Source organism: Meles meles, chromosome 13 (genome assembly GCF_922984935.1).
Source record: "Meles meles chromosome 13, mMelMel3.1 paternal haplotype, whole genome shotgun sequence".
Lineage (NCBI taxonomy): Eukaryota > Metazoa > Chordata > Mammalia > Carnivora > Mustelidae > Meles > Meles meles.
In genome coordinates, this window is record NC_060078.1 from 44,425,476 (window position 1) to 44,447,882 (window position 22,407).

The 22,407-nt window shown below is 52.6% G+C and overlaps 1 protein-coding gene across 2 annotated transcripts in view; it reads right to left on the reverse strand.

Moving 5' to 3' along the window:
* Positions 1-22,407, reverse strand: part of GRID1 (glutamate ionotropic receptor delta type subunit 1) — a 705,186-nt gene that overhangs the window by 470,669 nt on the left and 212,110 nt on the right. For both annotated transcript variants that reach the window (XM_046026168.1, XM_046026169.1), the window contains exon 4: positions 11,430-11,635. In XM_046026168.1, coding sequence (XP_045882124.1) covers positions 11,430-11,635 — 206 coding nt within the window. The remainder of the gene's footprint in view (positions 1-11,429; positions 11,636-22,407) is intronic.

The following is a 22,407-nucleotide window of genomic DNA, read 5'->3' on the forward strand; positions in this document are numbered from 1 at the left end:
GCTAGCCACAGAGTTGTCTCCAACTGGGTGCTCGTGGCTGGGCTCCTTGTTCTCTTGCTCATAGTTCTTCCCAAGTCCAGTTAAGCTTGGTAGCTCTTTCAGAGCAGAGCCTGGGTCTTTACCTACCAAAGAACCCAGTGCAAGGGGTCCAGGGAGAGGGCCCCGTTCGTTGTGTCTTGCTGAGAGCTGCCACCCGACAGGCTGTGAAAGGAGAGTTTCTCTTTCCAAAAGTAACTTTGCAGGCAGAATGCACCAACAGCTCTTCCTCCTCCAGTGAGCCCAGCCACCAGCGGCCCTGAGAAGCCACCAGCCACTGTGCATGCTTGGACAGGCAAGCAAGAGCCCAGATGGGAGGTGCCCTGGGCGCTCCTTCCTGCTCCTGGGCAGGACCTGCACGTGCCCAGCCAGCACAGGGAGCCTGTGCGGGAGAGAGGGGCACTGAGAGTCCCCCTGCTTCCCCACCCCACCCCCACCCCGTAATCTGACATCTCCCCCGCTGAGCGCTGGGATGAGAGGCCAGGCCTCAATCCCAGCTGCACTGGCTGAGGGCCGTGAGCACCTTGTCACGTTTTGCTAGCCCCATCCCCTACCACCTGGGGTGTACCCTGCACCCGGTTTTCCTCACCTGGCTCCGGAAGCTATACTTTCCTACAGAGACCGCGCAAGGTGCCTTCCCACGGGGCTGGCCAAAGCACAGCTCCTCAGACCCATTACCACATCTGCCCTTGACCTGGCAGCGGCCCAGGCTGGTTCCACGATCTCAGCCAGACACTCTCCACAGACGCCGTAACAAAGCCACATTCACAGAGTACAGCCCTGGGGCTTTATCTCATTTAAACCCCACCGCAACCCTCAGGGAAAGGAGTATTATCCCAGTCTGCAGACCAGTAAACAGGCTCAAAAGGACGTCCCAGCAGTGAGCAGGGGGCTGTGTGTCTTGCTGTTCCAGAGGCAATCCCCCATCTCCGTGCTGACAGCAGCCCTCACCCCTGAGGAATGGCCCCCACCGAAGCGGCTGAAGTGCTCAGATTCCCTCTGCAAGGAAATGAATCTGTGCGGTGTGGGAAGGAGGAGGGCGAAAAAGAGGACACACTCAGGTCTTCTGCCCCATCCCTTGTTGCCAAAATTAAAGTGGTTCCCGTCCCGCCATCTGGTGGGAATCCAATCTCTGCCCTCCACACCTGTCAGCACACCAGGCCTTTGTGGCCGGAGCTGGGGCTCCATCGACGTGTGTTTTCCTCGACAACCCACTCCCATCTGGTTCTTTTCTCCACACCTCCACACGGCTCTGTCACAGCAACTTCTTTCTCTGCAATCTCCATGGCTGCAATCGTGCCCTTGTCCCTGGCTTTCTCACCCTGACGTCACTTATGGACGCAGACACTGAAGACACACAAGGAACACACCGTGGGGACGGAGATGCCACAGCAAACAGTGGAGAAATGAGCATTAGACACACCTGTTAATAGTTCATCAACCATGCCCACTTCTCCCTTTGGTGAGCTGACCCAGCAGCAGGTCACGACGACAATCCCTAATGTTAACCACCAGCGTGTTTCAAAATTTGGAACGTCGACCTTGCCGGGAGTCAAGAAGATTTTTCATTGTTCTTGCTGCTCTAAGTGCTCCATATCCTTAAATTTTCTAAGACTTATCTGTCTCCCTATCTACACAACAGTTACTGGGGACCTCGGATGGCTGGCCCTAGGAAGGAGAGAAAAGAGGAAAGCTGTACTCCAGAATATTTCCCATGCTTAATTCTTAGAGGAACTTGGGGGGTCAAGTATCATTTTCAATCCACCGTACAGATGGGGAAGCAAAACTCAGAAAAGCTCCATGGTGAGGACATCGGACCTGACCCAGTCTGTCTGCAACTTGGCCCCACTGACCACCCAGCAGAAGGGTTAAGGCTCTCTGGTGACCTTGGGGCATGGAAGCTGCTCTTCTGGTTACTGAGGAGGGAGTTAGAAGCAGCCTGCGCGTCCCCTCACACTCTCTGCAGGTGTGGTGGCAGAGACAGGACCGTGGAGTCCAGGGGATGCTCTCTCAAAGGTGCCCAGTCCATGGGGCACCTGGGTGGCTCAGTGGGCTAAGCTTCTGCCTTCAGCTCAGGTCATGATCTCAGGGTCCTGGAATCGAGCCCTGCATCGGGCTCTCTGCTCAGCAGGGAGCCTGCTTCCTCCTCTTTCTCTGCCTGCCTCTCTGCCTGCTTGTGATCTCTCTCTCTGTGTCAAATACATAAATAAAATCTTTTAAAAAATTAAAAATTTAAAAATTTTTTAAAAAGGTGCCCAGTCCACCTTCCTGATATCCCACCTGCTCCTCAATGGCAAAGTCCATCAGATGCACCGTTTGTCATGTTCTAGGAGGAAAATGGGCTTCCCTTGATCTGTCAAGACAACAAGCTTCCCCTCCTCCTAAAGCCATGTAGTGAAGCAGAGCCAGGCTGTGAGTCAGGAAGTTCTGAACTCACATCCCAGCTGTGTCACTAGACCTGGGAGCATGAGCAGGTCCCTAAACCCCCGGGTTCCAACACTCTGTAATAGCCCCTCCTTCCCAGCATTGGAAAGATGAGGCAAATCAGTGGGTCAGCATAAGCATTCTTTTTTTTTTTTTAAGATTTTATTTATTTACTTGACAGACAGAGATCACAAGTAGGCAGAGCAGCAGGCAGAGAGAAAGAGGGAAGCAGGCCCCCCGCTGAGCAGAGAGCCTGATGTGGGACTCGATCCCAGGACCCTGAGATCATGACCTGAGCCGAAGGCAGCGGCTTAACCCACTGAGCCACCCAGGTGCCCCCCAGCATAAGCATTCTTGATAAATAAAGGCCTGTTCCATCTCTCCCTCTGGTCCACAATCCTTTCCTCACCACTTTCACCCCAAGTTGAGCCAGGTTGAAACAGAGTAGGAGAAAGGAGACGCGTGGCTCCCCATCACCCACAGAGCCAGGGGACACCTGCTTGCTCCTAGGAAGCTCATCTGCACAATGGGGTGGGGCAGACAGATTACAAAAATGACCCCAAGTCCTCACTCTGTAGTGTACCTACCACCCCCTTTGCAAAGTGACTTTGCACTTCCCCCATGAGGGGTTTCCCGGGAGCTCTCTCCCATTGCCCTTAAATCTGGGCTGACCTCTTGGCTGGCTTAGGCCAAGAGACCTACAGAAGCAACAATGCACCGGGTCTGAGCCCTGGCTTCGAGTAGCCCAAAGCCCTCATATCTGCCTTCTTGGAACTCTGCTGCTCTCACAGGAGTAAGTGTGGGCCAGCGTGTGTGACGATGAGAGACCCGCAGCCTGGTCACCCTGTCACCCTAACTTATAGCCAGCCAACCACTCTCCTAACCAGCCGGTTCCAGCCACACAGTCATCTGACCACAGAGGCATCCGCAAGCTCAGACGAGATCGGTTGCATAGTACCCAGGTCTGCTGACTATGAGGCTGATGAGTAACAACAAAGGCTCATTGTTTCACGACACCAAGTTTCGAGTTCCGGAAGGGTTTGTTACACTGCTCCAGCTCACGGATGCAGAGGCCTTCTCTCCTCCCAGCTGCCTGGCAGCTTGGGCACAAGTGGCAGGTGACCGAGGCCAAGTTCTTGCCGGCACTGACCGAAGCTCCCATTTGGGAGTGTGCAGAGGATGGCAATAGATGTGGGCTGTACGGCACAGATCGCTGCTGGGAGATGAATCCACGCAACTGGGATAACCTTGCCTCACCTCTGCCTCCCCTCTGCCTCTCTTGATGCAGCTCAGCCTTCCTCTGGCTTCCCGCAGCGCTGGGGAGAGTCTGCTGCTGCTTCCCTGCTGGGCTACCCGCTCAGCCCTTCAGTCAACAAATGGGCTGACTCACCACCTCAGGGGAGGCCCCCACAACCTGAGAACCCTCGGGGATCCGGGAGCAGAAGGGTAACTGAGTCATTCCACGGCCGCAGGCTGCTTCCCTCCGTAAATGCCTACTTCTCAAGGGTGCTGGCTTCCTACTGCTAATAAGCCACAGAGGCGCCCACAGGGAGGAAGTGACATTGTGCTGGCTATTTAACAGCCCACGAAGGAAGGGAAGAACACCAGGTGTCTCCAGGCCCATGCTTTAGGTTCACGATCTCACTCTTTGACCCCAGGAAGGAGCAGACAGTCCTCCCAGGCAGCCGAGGAAGACCTTCCTGAGCCCCAGGAATGGGTGGCATGATTCAAAAGTCAACTCAAAATAGAAACAGCCCTCAACCAGAAAACAAACACCAGTAAGACCCAGCCACAGGCAAGCATTTTTGCTTGATGTGGGCTTGCATGCTCCTTGGAAATATTAAAAATCAAACATGAAGTTCTTCCAAAACACCAGCTTACTCAGGTGCCCCTGCTTTGGCCAGAGCACTAGGAATATATTTGGTCTGCCCACTGGGGGACGCACCTTCTAGAAAACATTTGCGTGTGCACAACAGAGGTCAACGCTCCTGGGATTCCACACTTCATTCACCCGTGTGCCAACCATCAACCACAGGCTCTGAAAAGGAGATTCACAAAGATGAACCTGTCCCAGCTCCTGCCCTCACACGTTCCTAAGTCCCATGGGGAGGGAAGTACAAAGAGTCACCACACAAGTGTTGGGTACGATGCAGACCTAGAGATGACAGGGGCAATGGAGGTGTGCTCAGAATGTGGCATGTCCCACAGGGAAGGAACCCATGAAGGCCTCCCCAGCATGCATGGGGATTTGCAAGGATTGAGGGCAATGAGGACAGAGAAGGAAGGGGACAGTAGCCATACAGAGTCTCTGCTCCCTTCCCATCTCAGCCAGGCCTGAAGTCTTGGTTGCCTTGAGCATCCCTTGAGCTCTGAACCTACCAGAACAAACTCAACATAATATCTCTTCCTCATGAGCTCATGTCTAAGAATTTCTAAGGGGAAAAAATGAATTTCTCAGACTCCTAGCACATTTTCTGAAGTACTAAGGCTTTAAAATCTGTAAACAGTAGGATATAATTAAATGCAAATGCAGGGCCACATTTAAAAATTAATCTTCTATAATTAATTAGTAATTTAAAATATTCTGGTAAATGATACTTAAATGGCACAGAATTATCCTAGCTCTGAGTGATAAAGTCGCCTGCTGAAGATTTACCATGTTGGAGCAAGAAATATTTGCATATATCATGTGGGACAACAGAACACTGACATTACTTAATCTTCCTTTGCAATAAATGTACTAAAAAGCAAGTCTTTATATTCAAATTGCGGGAGGAAACTCACTCACTGCAGCAAACTCTGAGAAGCAATTGATTTGAAGCCAGGAACTAACCCAAGTTGTGCTCCCAGTAAGGACTGAACTGGCCTCCAGCCACACTCCTTGCCTGGGAAACCAGTCTGGGCAGGGGTGAGGAGGGATAGCGTGAGTGGCCCTTTCCACCTCTGTTCCTTCTATTCACCTATTCCTCCCAATCTGGGTGAAAGGGGACCCCACTCTCAGAGCAATGAGGAGCTGTCCTATCCCTAAGCTGTTCCCCTCACTATTTTTTCTCCCATCCTTCTTGCTGCCATAAAGAGATCACGGAGACCCGTCTAACTACAAAGGTAATGGTCACCTGCTGCGACCATCACGTGGTAACAGCCATGCCCAACATTGCAATGCCTTCCCCAGCTGCTTTGATACTAGCAGTGCCTTTATCCTGGTGTGCGTGTATGTGTGTGTGTGTGCATAGTTATGTCTAGATCTGCACAGTGGGGGGGGGGCACAAGGGAGGGAGGTTGCTCCTATTAGACTGTGCTCATCTGAGGGTGTGTTTGTATCAGCTTGTGTGGCTGTCCAGCAGTATCACTGTATCAACCTGTGTGCATGTGTGTGTGTATGTGTGTGTGCACATGTCCAGTCTCCCACACCGGCCTACACTGCTGTTTATCATCAATCCTCTCCCAAGACACTCACCTCTCTACACACTGCTCTCCCCTATACTGTACCAAAGCTGGGCCTGGGCATGTCCTCAGCCACAGGAGCAGCCATTCTTTTGCTGGCCCACTCAGGCCAAAGGCAGGGTTCTTACACAAACTCAAGCCTTGCTAAAGGCAGATGTTTTAAGGCTAAGGCCCTTGCTGACAAGCTGACCAACCACTTGAAGACAAGCTAAAAGGCAATCAAGGCACACATGAGAAAACCTAGCTTCGAGCTCTTTCTATCGGAGGGAAGAAATACAAATTTCCTTGCCTTTTTTCCCTCAGCAGCCATCGTAGGCCAGCCTTGTGCTGCTCTTGGAGGATACAAAGGTGGACGCATCCAGTCCCTGTCCACGAGGCGCTCACTTTCCCGTGGGACAGACACGCTGCCCAATATCCAAGGGTGCCCTGATGGTGCACGGTTTCTGGGCCCCAGCAGGCTGCTCTGTCTGCCTCGGGAACTGGGAACAAGGAGTGGCAACTCTTCTCCATCAAGTACCTAAGTGTTTCAAATAGTTAAGTTTTCTACTCTTTCCAGCAAAACAAAAGAGAGAGAGGGAAGGGACAGGAGGAAACAAAGAGGATACAAAAAGGAAAGAGGGAAGCCTAAGTCTGAATAGAGACAGGGGCACTGAAATGACAAGTGAGAGTCCTGGAGCACCCCCCACCCCAAGCCCAGAGGAGTCCTCATGGATGAGAGACCTGGGGCGTGCCCGTTCAGCCAGCCACTGGGAATGCCCAGCAGGATGAGGGTCATGATGTGTAGCCACAATATTTCACATCTTGTCAGGTCTCCAGGAGGGGACACCACCTCTGTGTCCCCAACCATATCAAGATATGGTTCCTGGTCTATAGTAGACACCCAATCTGTCCTAAACAGATGGGTGTTTAGGTGGGAGGATGGATAGATGGATGGAAGGACAGATCAACGGATGGATGCATGGACTTACAGAAGGACATATGGACAGATGATGGACAGATGGAGGGAATCTGCTCCAGGAAGAAGAGATGACACCCGGGGCCAAAACTGAGTGTGCACTGGAGGTCTCTCCATCAAATCTGGCCTGAAGGAGAAAGAACAGTAAGACATACATAACCCTCAGCACTGGGGCCATACAGAGCGCTCAGTGAGCTTCTTAGCTTCAACGACCCCAAAAGGGGCCCCAAGAACAAACTGATCCTGAAGGTCAGACTCTCCACCGTGGATTAGGGACCGCTTCCTGCTGATACCACAGCCTGAGCCCCAGCCACTCCCCACCCGGGACACCCACTGTGGCAACACAAGAGTCCCTGAATATTCTCCAGACCCCTTCTCCCAGCCCCCGCCTTGGCCATGGGGTTAATGAAGTTCATTCCTGTAGACCCAGCCCCAGTGTCACCCACTCCTGGAAGCATCCCTGACCCTCTGGCCACCCCCATTTCTCCCTGGCCAGAGGCACTGCTCCACCCTTGGCACTCTCCCAGAACCTGGTCCACACTCTGTTCTGACAGGCAAAGGGGTTTGTTTACATGTCCATCCTCCCCATTAAGCTGGGAGCCCCACGTGAACAGGGACAATAGCCTCAGTGTCCCACACAGAATCTGGCACACCATTGGGGCTCATTAAATACTGGTAAAATGGAAGAAGAAACCTGGGAGCAGAGGGGGAAGGTTCCAACGGCCACAGACAGGATTCCCAGGCAAAGCCTCTGTCCCTCTTCCCCTCTCACGACTCCCACAGCCCTGGAGTGAGGACAGCACACACCCCTAGCCCTAGCTCCCCTGTCCAGTGATTCAAGCTGACAAGCTACATGAGGAGGGCGTCATAGTGCATATCATCGCCTACTGATGCGCCACCTAGCAGTGATCTGGAAACAAACCAGGCCCAGCTGCGGATAGAATGTGTTCAACTCACTTCCTGGTTGGGATGATTAGAGAGCACTACCTACCCTTACTTGGACCTCTACTGCCAAGCCCAGAGCACAGGAGGCCCGGCTGGAGGAAGGATTCTCTATGTCCTGTGCCCTCACCTGTGCCCGAGGCCACCCCACGGTGGGCTCCCAGTCCAGGACCAGCATGCTGTCACCCCTGAGCCCAGTCTCCCCAAGGGGAGTCTTTTAGAGATAACGCACATATGTGGTGGTTGTTTAGACTAGGATGAAATGATCTCAGGGCAGGGATTGTGGATTGGAGACTGAACTGTGGAAGGTGAGGGGATCCTGTAGAAGGACATATTATCTGAGCCCACGCCCCACCCCACCCAGTGCCTCAGCCTGCTTTCACCCCTGCCACCCACCCACCACCAAGGCCAGACTCCCCAAACCCTCAGGCAGGATGGCCCCCCATCAAGAGAGATCCCAGAGAGGCTGGTAGTGCAGGGGCCCCCGGGCTGAGTCCCCACAGTGAGTGCACGCATCCTGGACACTGGACAGAGAAGCAGCCCCAGTGTAGCATGGGGACACCTGGCACTTCCCAGGTAGCCAAGTCTGTGCCATCCAGAACTTGTCACTAAAGAGAGTGAAAGTGCCAGTCTTGCCAACAGATTCCCATGTGGCAACGTGTACGAGATTTGAGCAGCAGCACCGTCTTCCTCCCTCCTCCCATCAGCTGGGCTTTCTGGGTGGGCAAGGGAGAAGTTACAGCGGGGGGAAGAATGTACCCCACTCCCAACGCAGCTCACACACGCAGTCCTGATTGGGTACCAAAGCCACCTGTCATCAGTAGCAGTAGGGCTCTGAGGCCATTCGCTGGCCCAAAACAGTGTTTTGAGTTTCATAAAATTCAGGACATGTCCTGGCAGTGGATCAGCCTTGTGCACACCCTCTGTCCTTGTCCCAAAAAAGGAGAGGTTGGGTCATTCTGCTGGTAAAGCCCAGGCAGTACCTCCAGGCAGTGGATGAAGCTTTTGTGCTGGGATGGCGTGCCCAGGTCCCTCCCGGGGGACCTCCTGGGCTATCCAGCCATCCAGATCCCACAGCTTGCCAGAGTCCAGAAACCCCTCCCATACCCTGTTTAGTACATACACTAAAATTCTTGGAGCATAAGCGCCCTGAATACCTCTGCCAGCCTGTGGACGGAGGCTGCTGAACCATGTCCTGCCGCGTGAAGGTAGCACACCCCATCTGCCCACCACCATCATCAGCACAGCAACATGGCAGCCGGAGACTCTGGAGTGGGTCACGTCTGGACTTAACTCCTGCTGAGTCCCCCTGGTGGCTACCCACGGGACCTGAAGCAAGAGGGAACTTCCTCGACTTTAGCTGCCTTGTGTGCAAAGTGTGAAAGCACACAAAACACCCACACTGGGTACCCAGGACATGACACACCCCGCCACCCAGCCACCCACCCCGACAGGAAATCAAACACCAGGACTCTGACCAGCTAGAGCTGAGGGCACAAAGCCCAGGTGCCGTCCTCCCCTATAGTCTCTGGCCACCCCTCCCAGGGGCTTGCCACTCTTGCCCAACACTGAGAGTGGCCACTCCCGGGGCGTCTAGGCGGCTCAGTGGGTTAAGCCACTGCCTTCGGCTCAAGTCATGATCTCAGGGTCCTGGGATCGAGCCCCACATCGGGCTCTCTGCTCAGCAGGGAGCCTGCTTCCTCCTCCTTCTCTGCCTGCCTCTCTGCCTACTTGCGATCTCTGTCAAATAAATAAATAATATCTTTAAAAGAAAAAAAAAAAAAAAAACAGTGGCCACTCCCAGGTTGCCCGCAGCAACCCAGCAAGGCAGGGGGCGGGGGACGGGGATCAAGAAGGCTCCAGGCCCAAGCCAAGCCAAGTATTTCCAACACTGCAGGAGTTTGCATAATGAACCACTTGGAAATAGTATCTTTAGGCCAGTCTTGTTTACGTGTTAAATCCTTGCAGGGCCTAGAAACAGAGCATGGGCTGAATTCATCTAGAAGGGAAACAATGAATATGTAAGTGGAAGAGAACAGATGTTTCCCGAGAAGCTATGTACCACAGGCTTCATCTGGCCTCTTGCCTCCTTCCTCCCTCCTTTACAGATGAAGAAGCTGAGGTCACACAGGGGAGGCAAAGCAGCCAAGGTCACAGCAACAGGAAGTGGAGGAACCTGGACTTGCCCCCAAATCTGTCGAACTCCAAAGCCAATATTCTTCCCACTCCGAAGCTTCACGCTGGGACAGCAGCAAGGCAGAAAGGAAGCAAGGACAGGAGGCAAGGAACGGGCAAGAAGAGAGATGGAGAAGGCCGGCGACCAGATTAGCAGACACCATCACTGGGGCCGGCCCCGGCCCAGGGAATTTAGCAAGGAGAAAAGCCTTCCCATGAGCAGACACTGGCGCACACGCTGCTGGGGACATTCTGAGAAAGCCGGACACATTAGTGCTGCTAATCCTAGGCTGCCCATTACTGGCCTGAATCACTTCCTACAGGGAAACGTGTTCCAGAGAAAATGCCGAGTGCCGACAGGACATCACAGGCTGGCTGACCACCGGCGTGAGCCTGGGCCTGATTAGCCAAGGGCCGCAGGACTGCCAGCCAATGTGCCAAATTAAGCGTTCCGAATTTTAAGTTCCCCAGCAGTGGGCTTCGTGCTGGTTCCTGATATATAAGGTAGCATTTTGAGTAATAATTAATTAGAGGAGAAAGCGGAATAAGCAACCAAAGTACATCAAATGGAATTAGTATAATTCTGCCTTTCTCTTCATTTTCCTTTCAATCAGAGAAAGTCAAGTAGGTGACTGGGGTTGGAGAGGAAATCGCAAACCGCATTGGGCCACCCCTGCTCCCAGGCTCACCACGCCCCCAGCACACACCCCCTCCCCCGGACTCCCCCACGAAAACCAACCCAGGCCAGAGAGGGACCTGCCAACTCCAGCTCGTCACCGTCCTGCCATCAGACCATCAGGGCTGCCAGCATAAGCCAGCTCAGAACGTATTTCTAGTTGTCTATTCTCAACTAAATTACTAAATTCTAAATTCTTTGTTACTAAATTCTTTGTTAAACTGATGGGCCCTGTCTTCCTTGGGAGGCCCTAACCCTTAAAAAGGCATTAAAAAAAAAAAAATCACTGGTTAGCTTAGGTACCAAAAACATCAGCCTGTGCACCAAGTATCATTTGCTAACGTGCAACCGACACCTCCCCAGGTGCTAGCAAATACCAAAGGCAGAGCTGCCCACCTCTGCAGAAACCTGAAAAATTCACTTTATCCCTAGAGGCTTACACCTGCCAACAAAGAGGGGAAATTTAGAACAACAAAAAACAACAAAACAAAGAAACAACAGCCCAAGTTTGGCCTCCAAAATCTCTGGCAGTCACCTATAAATAGGCTTCCTGCCAGCTGCTCCCAGCCCCTCACTGTCCAGGTAGGCCTGGGGTAACCTGCTGGGGACCAGCTAGGTGCCAAGCTGTACTCGGGATCTAACTCTTTCTGGCTTGTGCCAAACACCCAGCACCTAGGAGTCCCCACACCCATTTTGGCCATGCATGAACGGACGGCACCTGTGGTCCACCGTGGCACCCTGGGCAGAGCCTCCTGCGGCCCAGGCCCCACCACCTACCTCGTTGATGAAGGAGTGAGCCCCCTGTGGGCTGAGCAGGAGGATGGCGCGGCGTAGCGTGTCTCGGTAGCGGTTCAGCTCCTCCGTCTTCATGGTGGTGAAGAGGCTGGTGAACACGTGGCTAATGTTCTTGTCCACCTTTTGTAAAGAGACATCAAGGCCCAGCCGCGAGGCCTGATCCAGAAAGCTTTGGAGCCCACGGATATCTGAGCAGCAGAGAAAGGGGAGGAAAGAAGGATCTTTAAGCAGGAAGGATCTAACCCCAACGCCCCCCACTAGCTACGGGCCACTGCCATAAGCCAGGGCACACATCTGCCTCAGTGACCCCTGAACAGAAGTGGGAAAACATCAACACATCTATTTGGTGGCAGCGTCCAGCCCCAGGCAAAGAGTTTCCCACCATGAGGAATATGCCCTTTGTTCCAACAGTTCCTGTGGCCAGGAAGCCCTTTGTGATGACCTCTCTTTCTCTCCCCACTGCTTCCACCCAATGAGAATGAAACTTCTGACAACTGTCCTCGAGGCTCTCTGCGGTGGTGGTCCCTGACCCTGGACCCAGTTCCCTGCACCTTCCTCTGTGCTCAGGGCCTAGCAGGTGAGCTACCAGTGGCCCTGCTCCAATCCCATGACTCCAATCCAACCTTGGCCCAGATCCAATCCCATGACTGAAACCTCGCCCTCACACCTCAGCCCTGAGGCTTGGGACCTCCAGCGGCCTGATTTCCCCAGATGGAACCCTCTTTCACTCTCTTTCCTGCTGGGGTGACGGCCCAAATCCAACCTGAACTTCACACCCTGACTGGTTCAGGGGTGAGAACATGGTCCAAGATGGTCCACTGACCACCATCCTCAGACTCTGGAGGAGCACTTGGGAGAGAGTCCTTCTTTTTCCTCTGTGTCACTAAGCGGTCAGGATGTAAGGCAAGAAGGGAGCAGGGGAGCTTGAATAATTTATAGGGAATGAGCATTCAGAAGGTGCTCGGGGCCCAGCTCTACCACATATTAATGCAAGCCCACTCTGTGAGCATCAAGATGCTGACTTTTTTTCATTTTATTTTTAACGAGGGCCCAAATCTTCTCTCAGCCCTGCATGAGCCATCTGTCTGCTCCAAAGGGAGACCTCCCCAAGACTGGAGCCAACTCTGAGGCAAGCAGGTATGAAAGTGACACCTGGTTTCAGTGACGTCAGTGAAGCCTCAGTGCATTTGTAAGTCTGGCTTCTCTTGGATTTTTCTATGAGCCAAAGAATGCCCTTTCCTGCCTGAGCCAACTGGAGCAGGATTTCTGTTACTTTCTACCCAAAGTCTCAACCCAGAGGCCATGTTATCAAAGTCTGGGATGTTTCCTTCATCTGCCCATATGTGTATTCCAGCTCCCAAAGACACACTTGTACCAAGTAGCCCTCTTTCAAGGATACTTTGGGCCTGCCCATGCCACACAAGCTGCTCTCTCCCAGCCCATGGGCTGCCACAGGCATGCCCTGGCCCATCCAGTCCCCCAAAATCAAATTCACAGTAAACGCTGTTATTTCAACCAGACTGCTTTTGCCAACCCATTTCTCTCCCAGACTTTCATTTCATGCCCATTCCATACACTTCCTGAGTGTTCCAGGCACCGCGCACACTGCTGTAGTGGGCCCTCAGCTGCCCACCTCGCCAGGATGGCAGGCTCACCAGTAAGTCTAGTCCCAGCTGGACATAACAAGAGCGGTCAAGGAAAACCAAACACAGTGCGAGGGAGGAGAGCAGAGGGCACGGCAGCACTGGAGTGCTGGGGGAAAACATGCAGGGGGCCTGTTTCCCACCGGGGGAAGTTGTAGAATATGCTTTGAGCGCTAGCTGTGGATTCCAACACTCAGAATTTAGGATGGTTCCTTAAACACTTGGGCAAATCTTCCAACCACTCTGTGCCTCCATTTGCTCATCTGTAAACTGGGCATCAAACTTTCCATGCCCAGCGTGGAGCCTGATGTGGGGATGGATCTCACGACCCTGAGGTCACGACCTGAGCTGAAGTCAAGAGTCGGACACTCAACTGAGTGACCCAGGCACTCCCATATGGGGCTATTTTTAAGACAGAAGCCCTGTTTTTTCACGGAAACAGTCATAAGGTATACAAGATACAGGCGTCTGATAAGCTCACTCTGTCGATCATTGCTGAGGAACAAACCGACCCCAGACTTAACGACCTAGACCAATAGTCATTTATTATTTGTTGAGTCTGTAGATCAACTGGCAGTTCTGTTCTAGGCTCACCCGTGCCCCTGGAGGCAGCTGACATATGACTGGAGGCCTGCCTGATGGTCCACACGTGTCCACGTCCCTCTGGCAGGCCAGCCCAGGAATGTTCCCATGGTGGGGGCAGAATGCACAGACATCTACTCAGATCTCTGCTGACACCAAGTCACAACCATCTCGTAGGTCAAAGGAGGTCACGTGTCCCAGAGCAGGAGCTCAAACGGTCTTCAAAGGGACACGGCAAGAGGCATGGGAGTAGGGAGGCTATTACAAGGGACCTGAAGGCAGCTAATCCCCCATATTTGGGAAAACCATTCACACCACACTGGTTAACAGCTTCTCAGGCAGTACCAGGCACTTGAACTTTCTGCAAGGATCCATCATACATGATGTACACCTGCCCAGTATGATAGTCACTAGCCAGATGTGGTGGCTGGGTACCTAAAATGTGACTAGTGTGAGTGAGAAACGGAGGTGTCATTTTATTTAATTTTGATGAATTGAAGTTTAAATGTAAACAGCCATATGTGGCTAGTGGCTGCTGTACTAGGGAGCCCAGATCGAGGGGGAGGCCATCCTGGGCACAGATGGAAAGCTGCTGCAAGCCCAACAGAGGAGGGGCTGCTGGGCATGGGTGTCTGCTTGGCGCTGAGATGTTCAAGCGTATTACTGGCAGGTGTGAGTTGTGCTGTGCTCGGGAGAGGGGGTTGACACCAGCTCTGAGTTGCTTTAGTTGGGGGTCCCCTCCCCCTGTCGCACTTCTGTCCCCCAAGCCATCCATGCATGTCTGCTCTGCTGTTCCCTCTGTTTGGCTAGAAAGCTCTGAAGAACCTCTCCAATCTTTCAAGGCTTTGGGGTAACAGGTCTCTAGGGGCCCGAGCAGGCTGTGGGGACGGCAGAGCCTCTCTGGGAATCCGAGGGGTGTTGACAGTCAGGGGCCTGTGTCGGGGGAGCCTCTGGTGTTATGGGCAGGACCTACTTTGCAGCTTCAGGGGAGGGAGAGCCAGGTGGGGGCTTGGTGGAGAAAGCCTGTCCTGCTGTTCTGTACCTGGGACCTTTTCCTGTCTGACTCTGTAGGCAGAGCCACAGAGACCCCTGTGAGCTGCCAGGCAAGCAGCTCTGGGAAAACGTCTGTGTGCCATGGGCCAGGTCGCCAATGGGTGAAGCTGGCTGAGGTCAGGGCTGCACTTGAATACCGGTGCCATGGGACTGAATCTTGGTCATGCATTTGCCATCCCTCGAAGGTTGCTCAGGGCTCTCACCACGGTGCCCTCCCCATCCCCATGAGCTACTAGGAGGTTGGGTCTCTGGGCCTCGCACACAAGGAGCCCCACACACAGCTCCCCCATGGCACCGCCCACGTGGGCCTGAGCAGGAGCCAGTTTGGGCAAGGTCACTGGTGGCCAGTGAGGCCCCGTCCCTTCACGCAGACACCCACGGTCCTCATTGCCCTGCGGCTTTGATCTGACCCAGATCTGAGCACGGCTGACAGGACGGTGAGAGCTGACTGGAACAGGCATGAAGGGGACATCTACAAGCTCCTACTTCTCTTCAGGCACCTCACAAGAACATCACGAGTCCCTAAAGTGGCCGAGATGAGCCACGTCTGCAGGGGCATGCTTGCTGTGCCTTCCCCCAAACACGTGCACACGGAGGACTCCCGTGTCACTCTGTGACTGGCCCCTCGCTGCCTGAGTCTGACCGGCTCCAGGGATCTCACACATCCTGCTGGCATGGCGGTCCTCCCAAACTGGGGGAGAAGTCCCCTGAGGTCCCCTCCCTGAGGTCGCCCTGCCTAAAATAGGATGGTCTTACTTTCCCAGGGGAAAGGAGGCGCCATGGCATGCAGGTCACTGCCTGGGACCCACAATACACAAACAGGCACACACGGAGAACACAAGCCATCAGAGCTCCCCCCATCCTAGTAGCTGCTCTGTCTCTCCCTTCTGGTCTGGGAAGCCCCTGATGGGACTGAGCCATCAGAGAGAGTTTAAGCTCCCTATCAGCAGCTGGCTCCCCACACCTGGAGGGAGCAATACGGTCTGAAGGCATTGCTCCCAAGGGACCGGGCCCTGGCTACAACCGCCGGCTTCCACTGAGCTGAAAAGGTCAGCTCTCAGCCTCCAAAGCTCTTATTTGGCTGCACGGGGTGGGCTGGAGGCAGAGTAACAGTGAAGAGCTCATGCTAACTTTGCAGCCCTCCTGGCATTCCCCAGGAATGGGCCCAGGAAGACCACTTCTCCAACAAAAGAGAAGTGATGGGGCTTGCAACGACCTTTACCCCCTTCTCCCTCAAGAAATCCAGCTATCTATTGCCACTCCCCAGGAAGAAAGATTTCTCCAAGAAGGTAGACTAGGGACAGAGCTGACGCTACTCCCATGGGCAGCAGAATGGGCACCCCAGCAGCCCCTTGGCCCCCATGGAATTCTGGGCCTTGGCCCAAGCCCTCCTCTACAAGCATCTTGTGCATCCTAGTAACCCAGCCGAGGCACCCCTGCTGGTGCAGCTCCCCCAACCAGACCCAATCCCACTGGGAAAGGAGCTGATGGCATCACATCCCCAGCCCCAACCCAGGAAGAGCAGGAGGAGACAAATGGCCCACAGCTCTCCAAGGCTGCAAGGGGAGGCATGAGCCACGGAAAAGGGCATTAGTCATACTTGGGGACAGGGAGAGGCTCCCAGGAGAGATATCCTGCTCCCCAGAGAAAAGCAGCAGTTCAGGGAACATGGGCAATGTGATATGATGGTACCCAGCACAGGCCTCAGCTTCCCTGGTCCACCCTCTGAGCCCTCAAGGGATCTGTTTTCCAGAAATCTAACACCCGAACCTAACAAAGCCTTATTATTCCTTCCTTCTTCTCTCCTATATTCACTGAGAGCTTTCTCTGTGTTGGTCCCTCTCCAAGGTTCTGGGAACTGAGAATGACTGAGCCTATGGTGCTCCTACTGTCACAGAACTTCCATTTCAGGAGTTGGAGAACAGAACAGAACAAATAAACACCATGCTACATAGAGCATTTCCAACAGTGATAAGAGCTCTGAAGAAAAGATGTTGGGCTAGAGGAACCTGCAGAAGGTAGGGGTGGGAAAAACCTTTGTGAGGAGTGTCCATGGGAAGAAGTCAGCTCTAGAAACCTCTCAGAGAAGAACACAGAAGACAGAAGAAATGGCACGTAGAAAGTTCCAGAATGAGGCATCCGTGACACCAAAGGAAGAAGACCTCACTCACCCCCATGATGGGGACCAGGAATAGCAAAGACCAAGCAGCCTGAACTGTGGAGCTGTGAGGGAAGGAAGCTGGAGTCCATGGGTACCAGGGAGTGCCTAGCACAAGTGGAGGAGGGAAGGACACAGGTCCCAGGTTCCCGAGCCCTGGACCTCCACCCCCAGTAGACCAGCTTCCTAACTCAAGGCCCAAGCACTCAAGGCCCAAGCACCCTATGGCACTTCCTCACCACTCACCTCTCCGCCCACGGCCACCCACACCATGCTGCTCTAAAACTCATGCCAAAGTCATCAACAAATAGGGGTCCTCCTCTCTCTTCATTCTTCATGAGTTCTCTGGCATACCCAGCCCAAGACCACCGGTCCTCGAAGGTCTCTCCTCCCTGAGCCTCCAGACAGTATGTGTTCCTTCTGCTCCTGTTCCCCAGTCCCCCTTACTCTCATCCTCCTCTGCCCCGCAAACACACACACTCCTGTCCCATTCCCAGCTACTCCTGGGCTCCCCTCTGGCATGGCCCAATGGTCAGTCAGGCAGGAAGAACATCAACACTGACCCTAGCTCATCTCCACGACCCCCTCCCAGGTTCAGGCACCATCAGTGCCTCACTGGGACTTCTGTCACAGCTTCCCCTGAGGTCCCCCTGACTCTGGGGTCCTCCCCTCTAATGCCTTCTGCCAGGATGGCTTCTAAGTTCATCTGTTCACAATAGAGCCCTCCTCTAAAACTTTCCATAAATAACACAAGTCTATTTTAAAGTTGCCAAGACATGAACATCCTCAAAAACATCAATCAATCACAAACAAACTAGATACCTTCTAGAGACTTTATTATCATACATAAATAAACTTCATACATCTTAGCCCATACATAAGGGGCTATCTGGCCCTAAGAGCTTTGTCTATTTTGCTTTTGTATCTCCAGCACCTACTCTTGCCATCACCACCACCAGAAACCATGCACCTGAATTCCAGAAGGAGAAGTAGCTCTTTGACCCTCCCCGGACATCCCCCCCCCACACACACACGCACGCACACACACAAGCACGCATGTATGTACCACATATACAACCCACGTACACACAAATGCACACACACCACGCCACAAACACTCATACCCCACACACATACCCAAAAGTGCATAACCTCTACCTGGATGCTCCCAATCTGAAATTTACACAGCCCCACCCCCACATCAAGACCCAGCTGAAGTCACACCTCCCTTCAAGCCCTCTCAGGGTTTCAAAATTCACAGACATGGGAAGCGGGAACTAGGTCTTTCCTCGTTCCTCTCTCCAATCCCCAGGCTCAGTGCCTAGCACAGGGTCAGGGACAGCAAAAGTGTGTGAAATCAAACCTAACCAACGAAGTGAGAGTCCGCCTGAAACCCAACATGACTTCAGCAACTGCGCATTGTCATGTATTTGATGGAAGCAGGGCCGTTCCAGGCAAGGAATTGAAATCCGCAAAAGTTTTTTTTTCAAAATCTAAGGCTATACCTGTGGCTATCCCACTACTCCTGAAAGAAAAAAAAGGAAAAAAAAAAAAACCAGAATAGTCATGGGTATTTTAAATACTTTCTTTGTGAAAAGTAATTGAAACGAAAGAACACATTTCAAATTGCTTCCCCTACTATTTTCAATTTCCGAGAAAGGTCCAAGCACTGAGAGTACTTACGAAGACTATCTTACCATCTGTAATACACATATACGTATAAGGCTGCTAACTCACACCCAGGAGAAGTTCACAGCTAGAAGTGTTTAGGGATTACTGGCAAATTTTCCGTAAGCTGAGACACAACTTTGATTCTAGGGACTTTTTTAAAAACTTCTTTCTTATCTGGCCCCCAAATAGACATTTCAAATTTCTTCTAAGATATAGTTTATCCTAAGTTCACTCCCAAGACCCCTGCCCAGGCTCCTCTCCTCATTCATTGTCCCTCCCTCTCCCCACTACCAACCCAAAATGCCACCCGCCATCTTTGTCTCAGGCACAGAAGAGCTACAGAAATGGCTGTAATGGAGACCGGGACTTCAGGTGAGGGAGCATCCAATGTTTCCAAGAGAAAAGATCACAAAGATCTACTGGCTGTGGCTCCAGTGAGAAGTAATACCCCTTCCCTTCCCTCCAAATCCACTGGGGGCCTCCCCCAGCTGCCCAGTTACGCATTTCCTGCCTGCCTGCCTGCCTTCCTCCCTCCATCCCTCCCTCTCTCCAGCCATCCATCCCTTTTCTCTCTTTCCTTCCATCCCTCCTCCCTCCCTCTCTCCTTACATCCCTCCCCCCTCTTTTCCTTCCCTCCCCTCCCTCCCTCCTTGCATCCTTCCTTTTCATCCTGTCTTTCTTCCATCCTCAAATATTTCCTGAGTGCCGTTCTAGGCCAGGCCAGAGCTGGTCACCGGAGCAACAGCATTATAACACTTCACAGCCCCGTCCTCAAGAAGCACTCAGTCCTGCAGCTAAGACTGAGCCAGAAGCAGAACGTGGCTCCCCTCCTCCATTTACTGAGCATCTCCGACGACATGCCAGAATGTGTTCCGTTTGCAGACTGCATTTCATGGATGAATTAATTCATTGCAGTCGATCTATGTAGGTGTGATTTTAAAAAAAAAAATCTCCATGGGAGTCAGGCAGGCACAAAGCAGGCCCTCAAGAGTTCAGCAAAGGGAGGAAGTGGAGGTGGCACACCCAGCCAGCTCTCAGTAGAACAGGAAGCAGCAGGTCTGTCCCCATCATGGGGTGATGATGTCCCTGACAGCAGACACCCCCAGGGCCCAGGCAGGGGCCAGCTTTCAGGGAGCAGGAAGACAGTCACATGGCGTCCCACAGTCCTCAGCAGCACAATGCCACCACTCCCTGCCTTCTTGCTGAGGGTCTTGTGTGGGATGCAGACCCTCCCCACCCCACCCCTCCTCCTGGTCACAATCTCAAGGGCCCAGACACCAGTCATAGCCTATCTGGCCCCAGGAGTCCTCCAGAGTGACCTCTCATCCCCAAGCCCCCCAAAATGCACAGCTTCCTATATTAAACATGACTTTTATTTTCTGTATTCTGATGCTGTGACACCCAGGGCCTTGCTGACCCCAGAGGGACCACCCCTTGCAGGGTGAGCCAATCCCTAGGGGTAGGAATCCAACCTTCCATGTGCAAACCTGCCCCTCCACAGCCCAAACCCAACACCTCCTCCATCAGGTTCTCACACTTTGGGTGCTCTAGTCACCCCAGAACCAGGTACCAGAAGACCAGAGACAGCCCTGTGCCCCAGAGTCTGCTGAACTTACTCAAATGTGCTAATCCTAAACCCCTTTACTCCATCTCACCCTTCTTTTCCTATGGAAGTCCTATGAGGGGCTCCTGCCCACAGCTCCCCTTCTCCCTCTGCCTCCTGAGCACCCCAGGTGCTGCCCTTGGTGACCCCCATGGCACAGTGTGCCACCACCTCCAGGGAACTGTGATCTCCCTTTCAACAGCTGTCATTGGCATTTGTTGGCCTCGCCACACCTGAATAATAATACAACACCCGCTCCAGACTGGATCCCAGGTACAGCTTGGGGACAGACACAGAGAAGCAGCCCCATTGGCTACACTCCCCCAGGAACACAGAATAAGCACAGGTCTGGGTTCCAATCCCACCACACACTAGCCAGGCAAGCTCCAGCAGCCCCTCCCTGAACCTATGTCTTCATCTGTAGAACAGAGCCAACCCCACCCTCCTCATAGGAGCACCAAGGTCCTCGGGTAAGGGGCGTGCATTACTGTGGGTACGTGCAACACAGATATGCAGTGGCTGTCTGCTGCCTTCCAACCGCCTCATCAGCACCAGGAATGCCCCCAAAAGGGTTCCCAAATGAACAAATCATCCCTCCTGCCCTAGAGACTCATCAAGAAGGGAGGCGCCATTTGGACGGCATAAAGGAGAGCTGAAAGGCTCAGCTCTCCCTTCTGCGGTAATTCCAAAGTTGTCAAATGGCTGAAGGAAAAGGTCTGCCAGTGAGCGTTCTCTGAGAAAGAGATCAAATTTCTGCCCATGAGAGGGGCCCGTGATATCGAAGAGCCTTCAGCTCCAACAGGTTTCAGAACCAGCCAGGAAGCCATCCAACAGCAGACGCCAGAAAGGGGAATGGGTGTTCTGGATAAATCCTGGAGAGCTTATCCATGGGGCGTGTGCACACACGTGGAATTGCAGACACAGGGGTCCATGAGCGAGCCCTACCCACACCTCTCGCCTGGGCCCCAGCAACGGAGGGCAGCACCCATTTCTCACCAAGCTCTGTTCCTTCCCATTTGAAAAACAAATATAAGGGAAAAACATTTTAAATAATCAGGCTGGAAGATCGAGATTAAAAACAATTTAAAATAAACATCTACTCTGGCACTTTGGAAAAAACATACCACGCTGCATTAAGTGCTTTGAATTAAGTAAATTACACCAAGTAACTAATTTGCATAATGATCAAAATTTGCATTTTACACATGTTATGATGAAAATGGGTTTATAAAATAATTCTTCACCAACTTCTGCTCCAAGTTCAGTTCCAGTATGTGGATAAAATTCTGTTGGTGCTGATCTGCTACTGTCTTTCATGTTTCAAATCTCTGGCTCCTTCAGTATTTTTTTATAATCTGGCAGGTCCCTTATTCCCCCTGTAGTAAATAGTCCCTTTGATTTGCAATCCCCTTCCATCAGCTGAGTGAGGTCATATTTTTAAAGAATCCGTAATAAGCTAATCATTCTTAGAATTTTCACAAATAAAGTTTGATGTTCCTGTCACTTTTTACTTACAAGGTATTTGCTATGGATTTTAGCAGTTCTCCTTAAAGATTTGTAGGGCTGGTTTGCAAAGTCCTGCACTTTTTCAGGGTAAGGCATTTCTCAACAGGCTTCTTTCTGGAGCCAACAGGTGCATTGGAGGGAAGCAAAACCCCACGGGACATATCCACAGAGGGCTGAGCACAAGGCCCTCAACAGACTGGCTGCCAGCCTCAATAGGCCGCTCCATATCTTCAGGTCCCTAGGACCTGAGAGACAGGCCCAGAGCAATAACTCCCTTTCCCAGAGCCACTGGACACTTAGATGCTTCGTGTCTTTTCTCCTCCACAGCCTGTAAGGAAGGCGTAACTATCCCATTTCATAGATGAGAAAACTGAAGCCAGGGAAGTTGGGTCCCTCCAGCAACACCACACGGCCCACAAAAGGAACAGCCTACATCGGGGCTTTGAGAAAGTTCTGGATATTTTCCTGGACTTCTCTCCAATTTAAGTAGGATCCCAAAGCAAATCTAGGAAATTTTACTTCCAAATGTTGACCTAGGGTTAAGGCCACAGAGAAAAGTCCTGCCACGGTGTGGCGGGATGGCTGCCGCATGCAACAAAGATGACGTAACAGCACGTGCCGATTAGGATCGAACTTGGTGCCAGGCACAACACTAAACATCCTGCGTGTATTGTCTCTTGATCACCATGAGGCCCTGATGTCATCCAGCCAGTCAGAGGGAAGACTAGGGTTCAAATCCAGGCC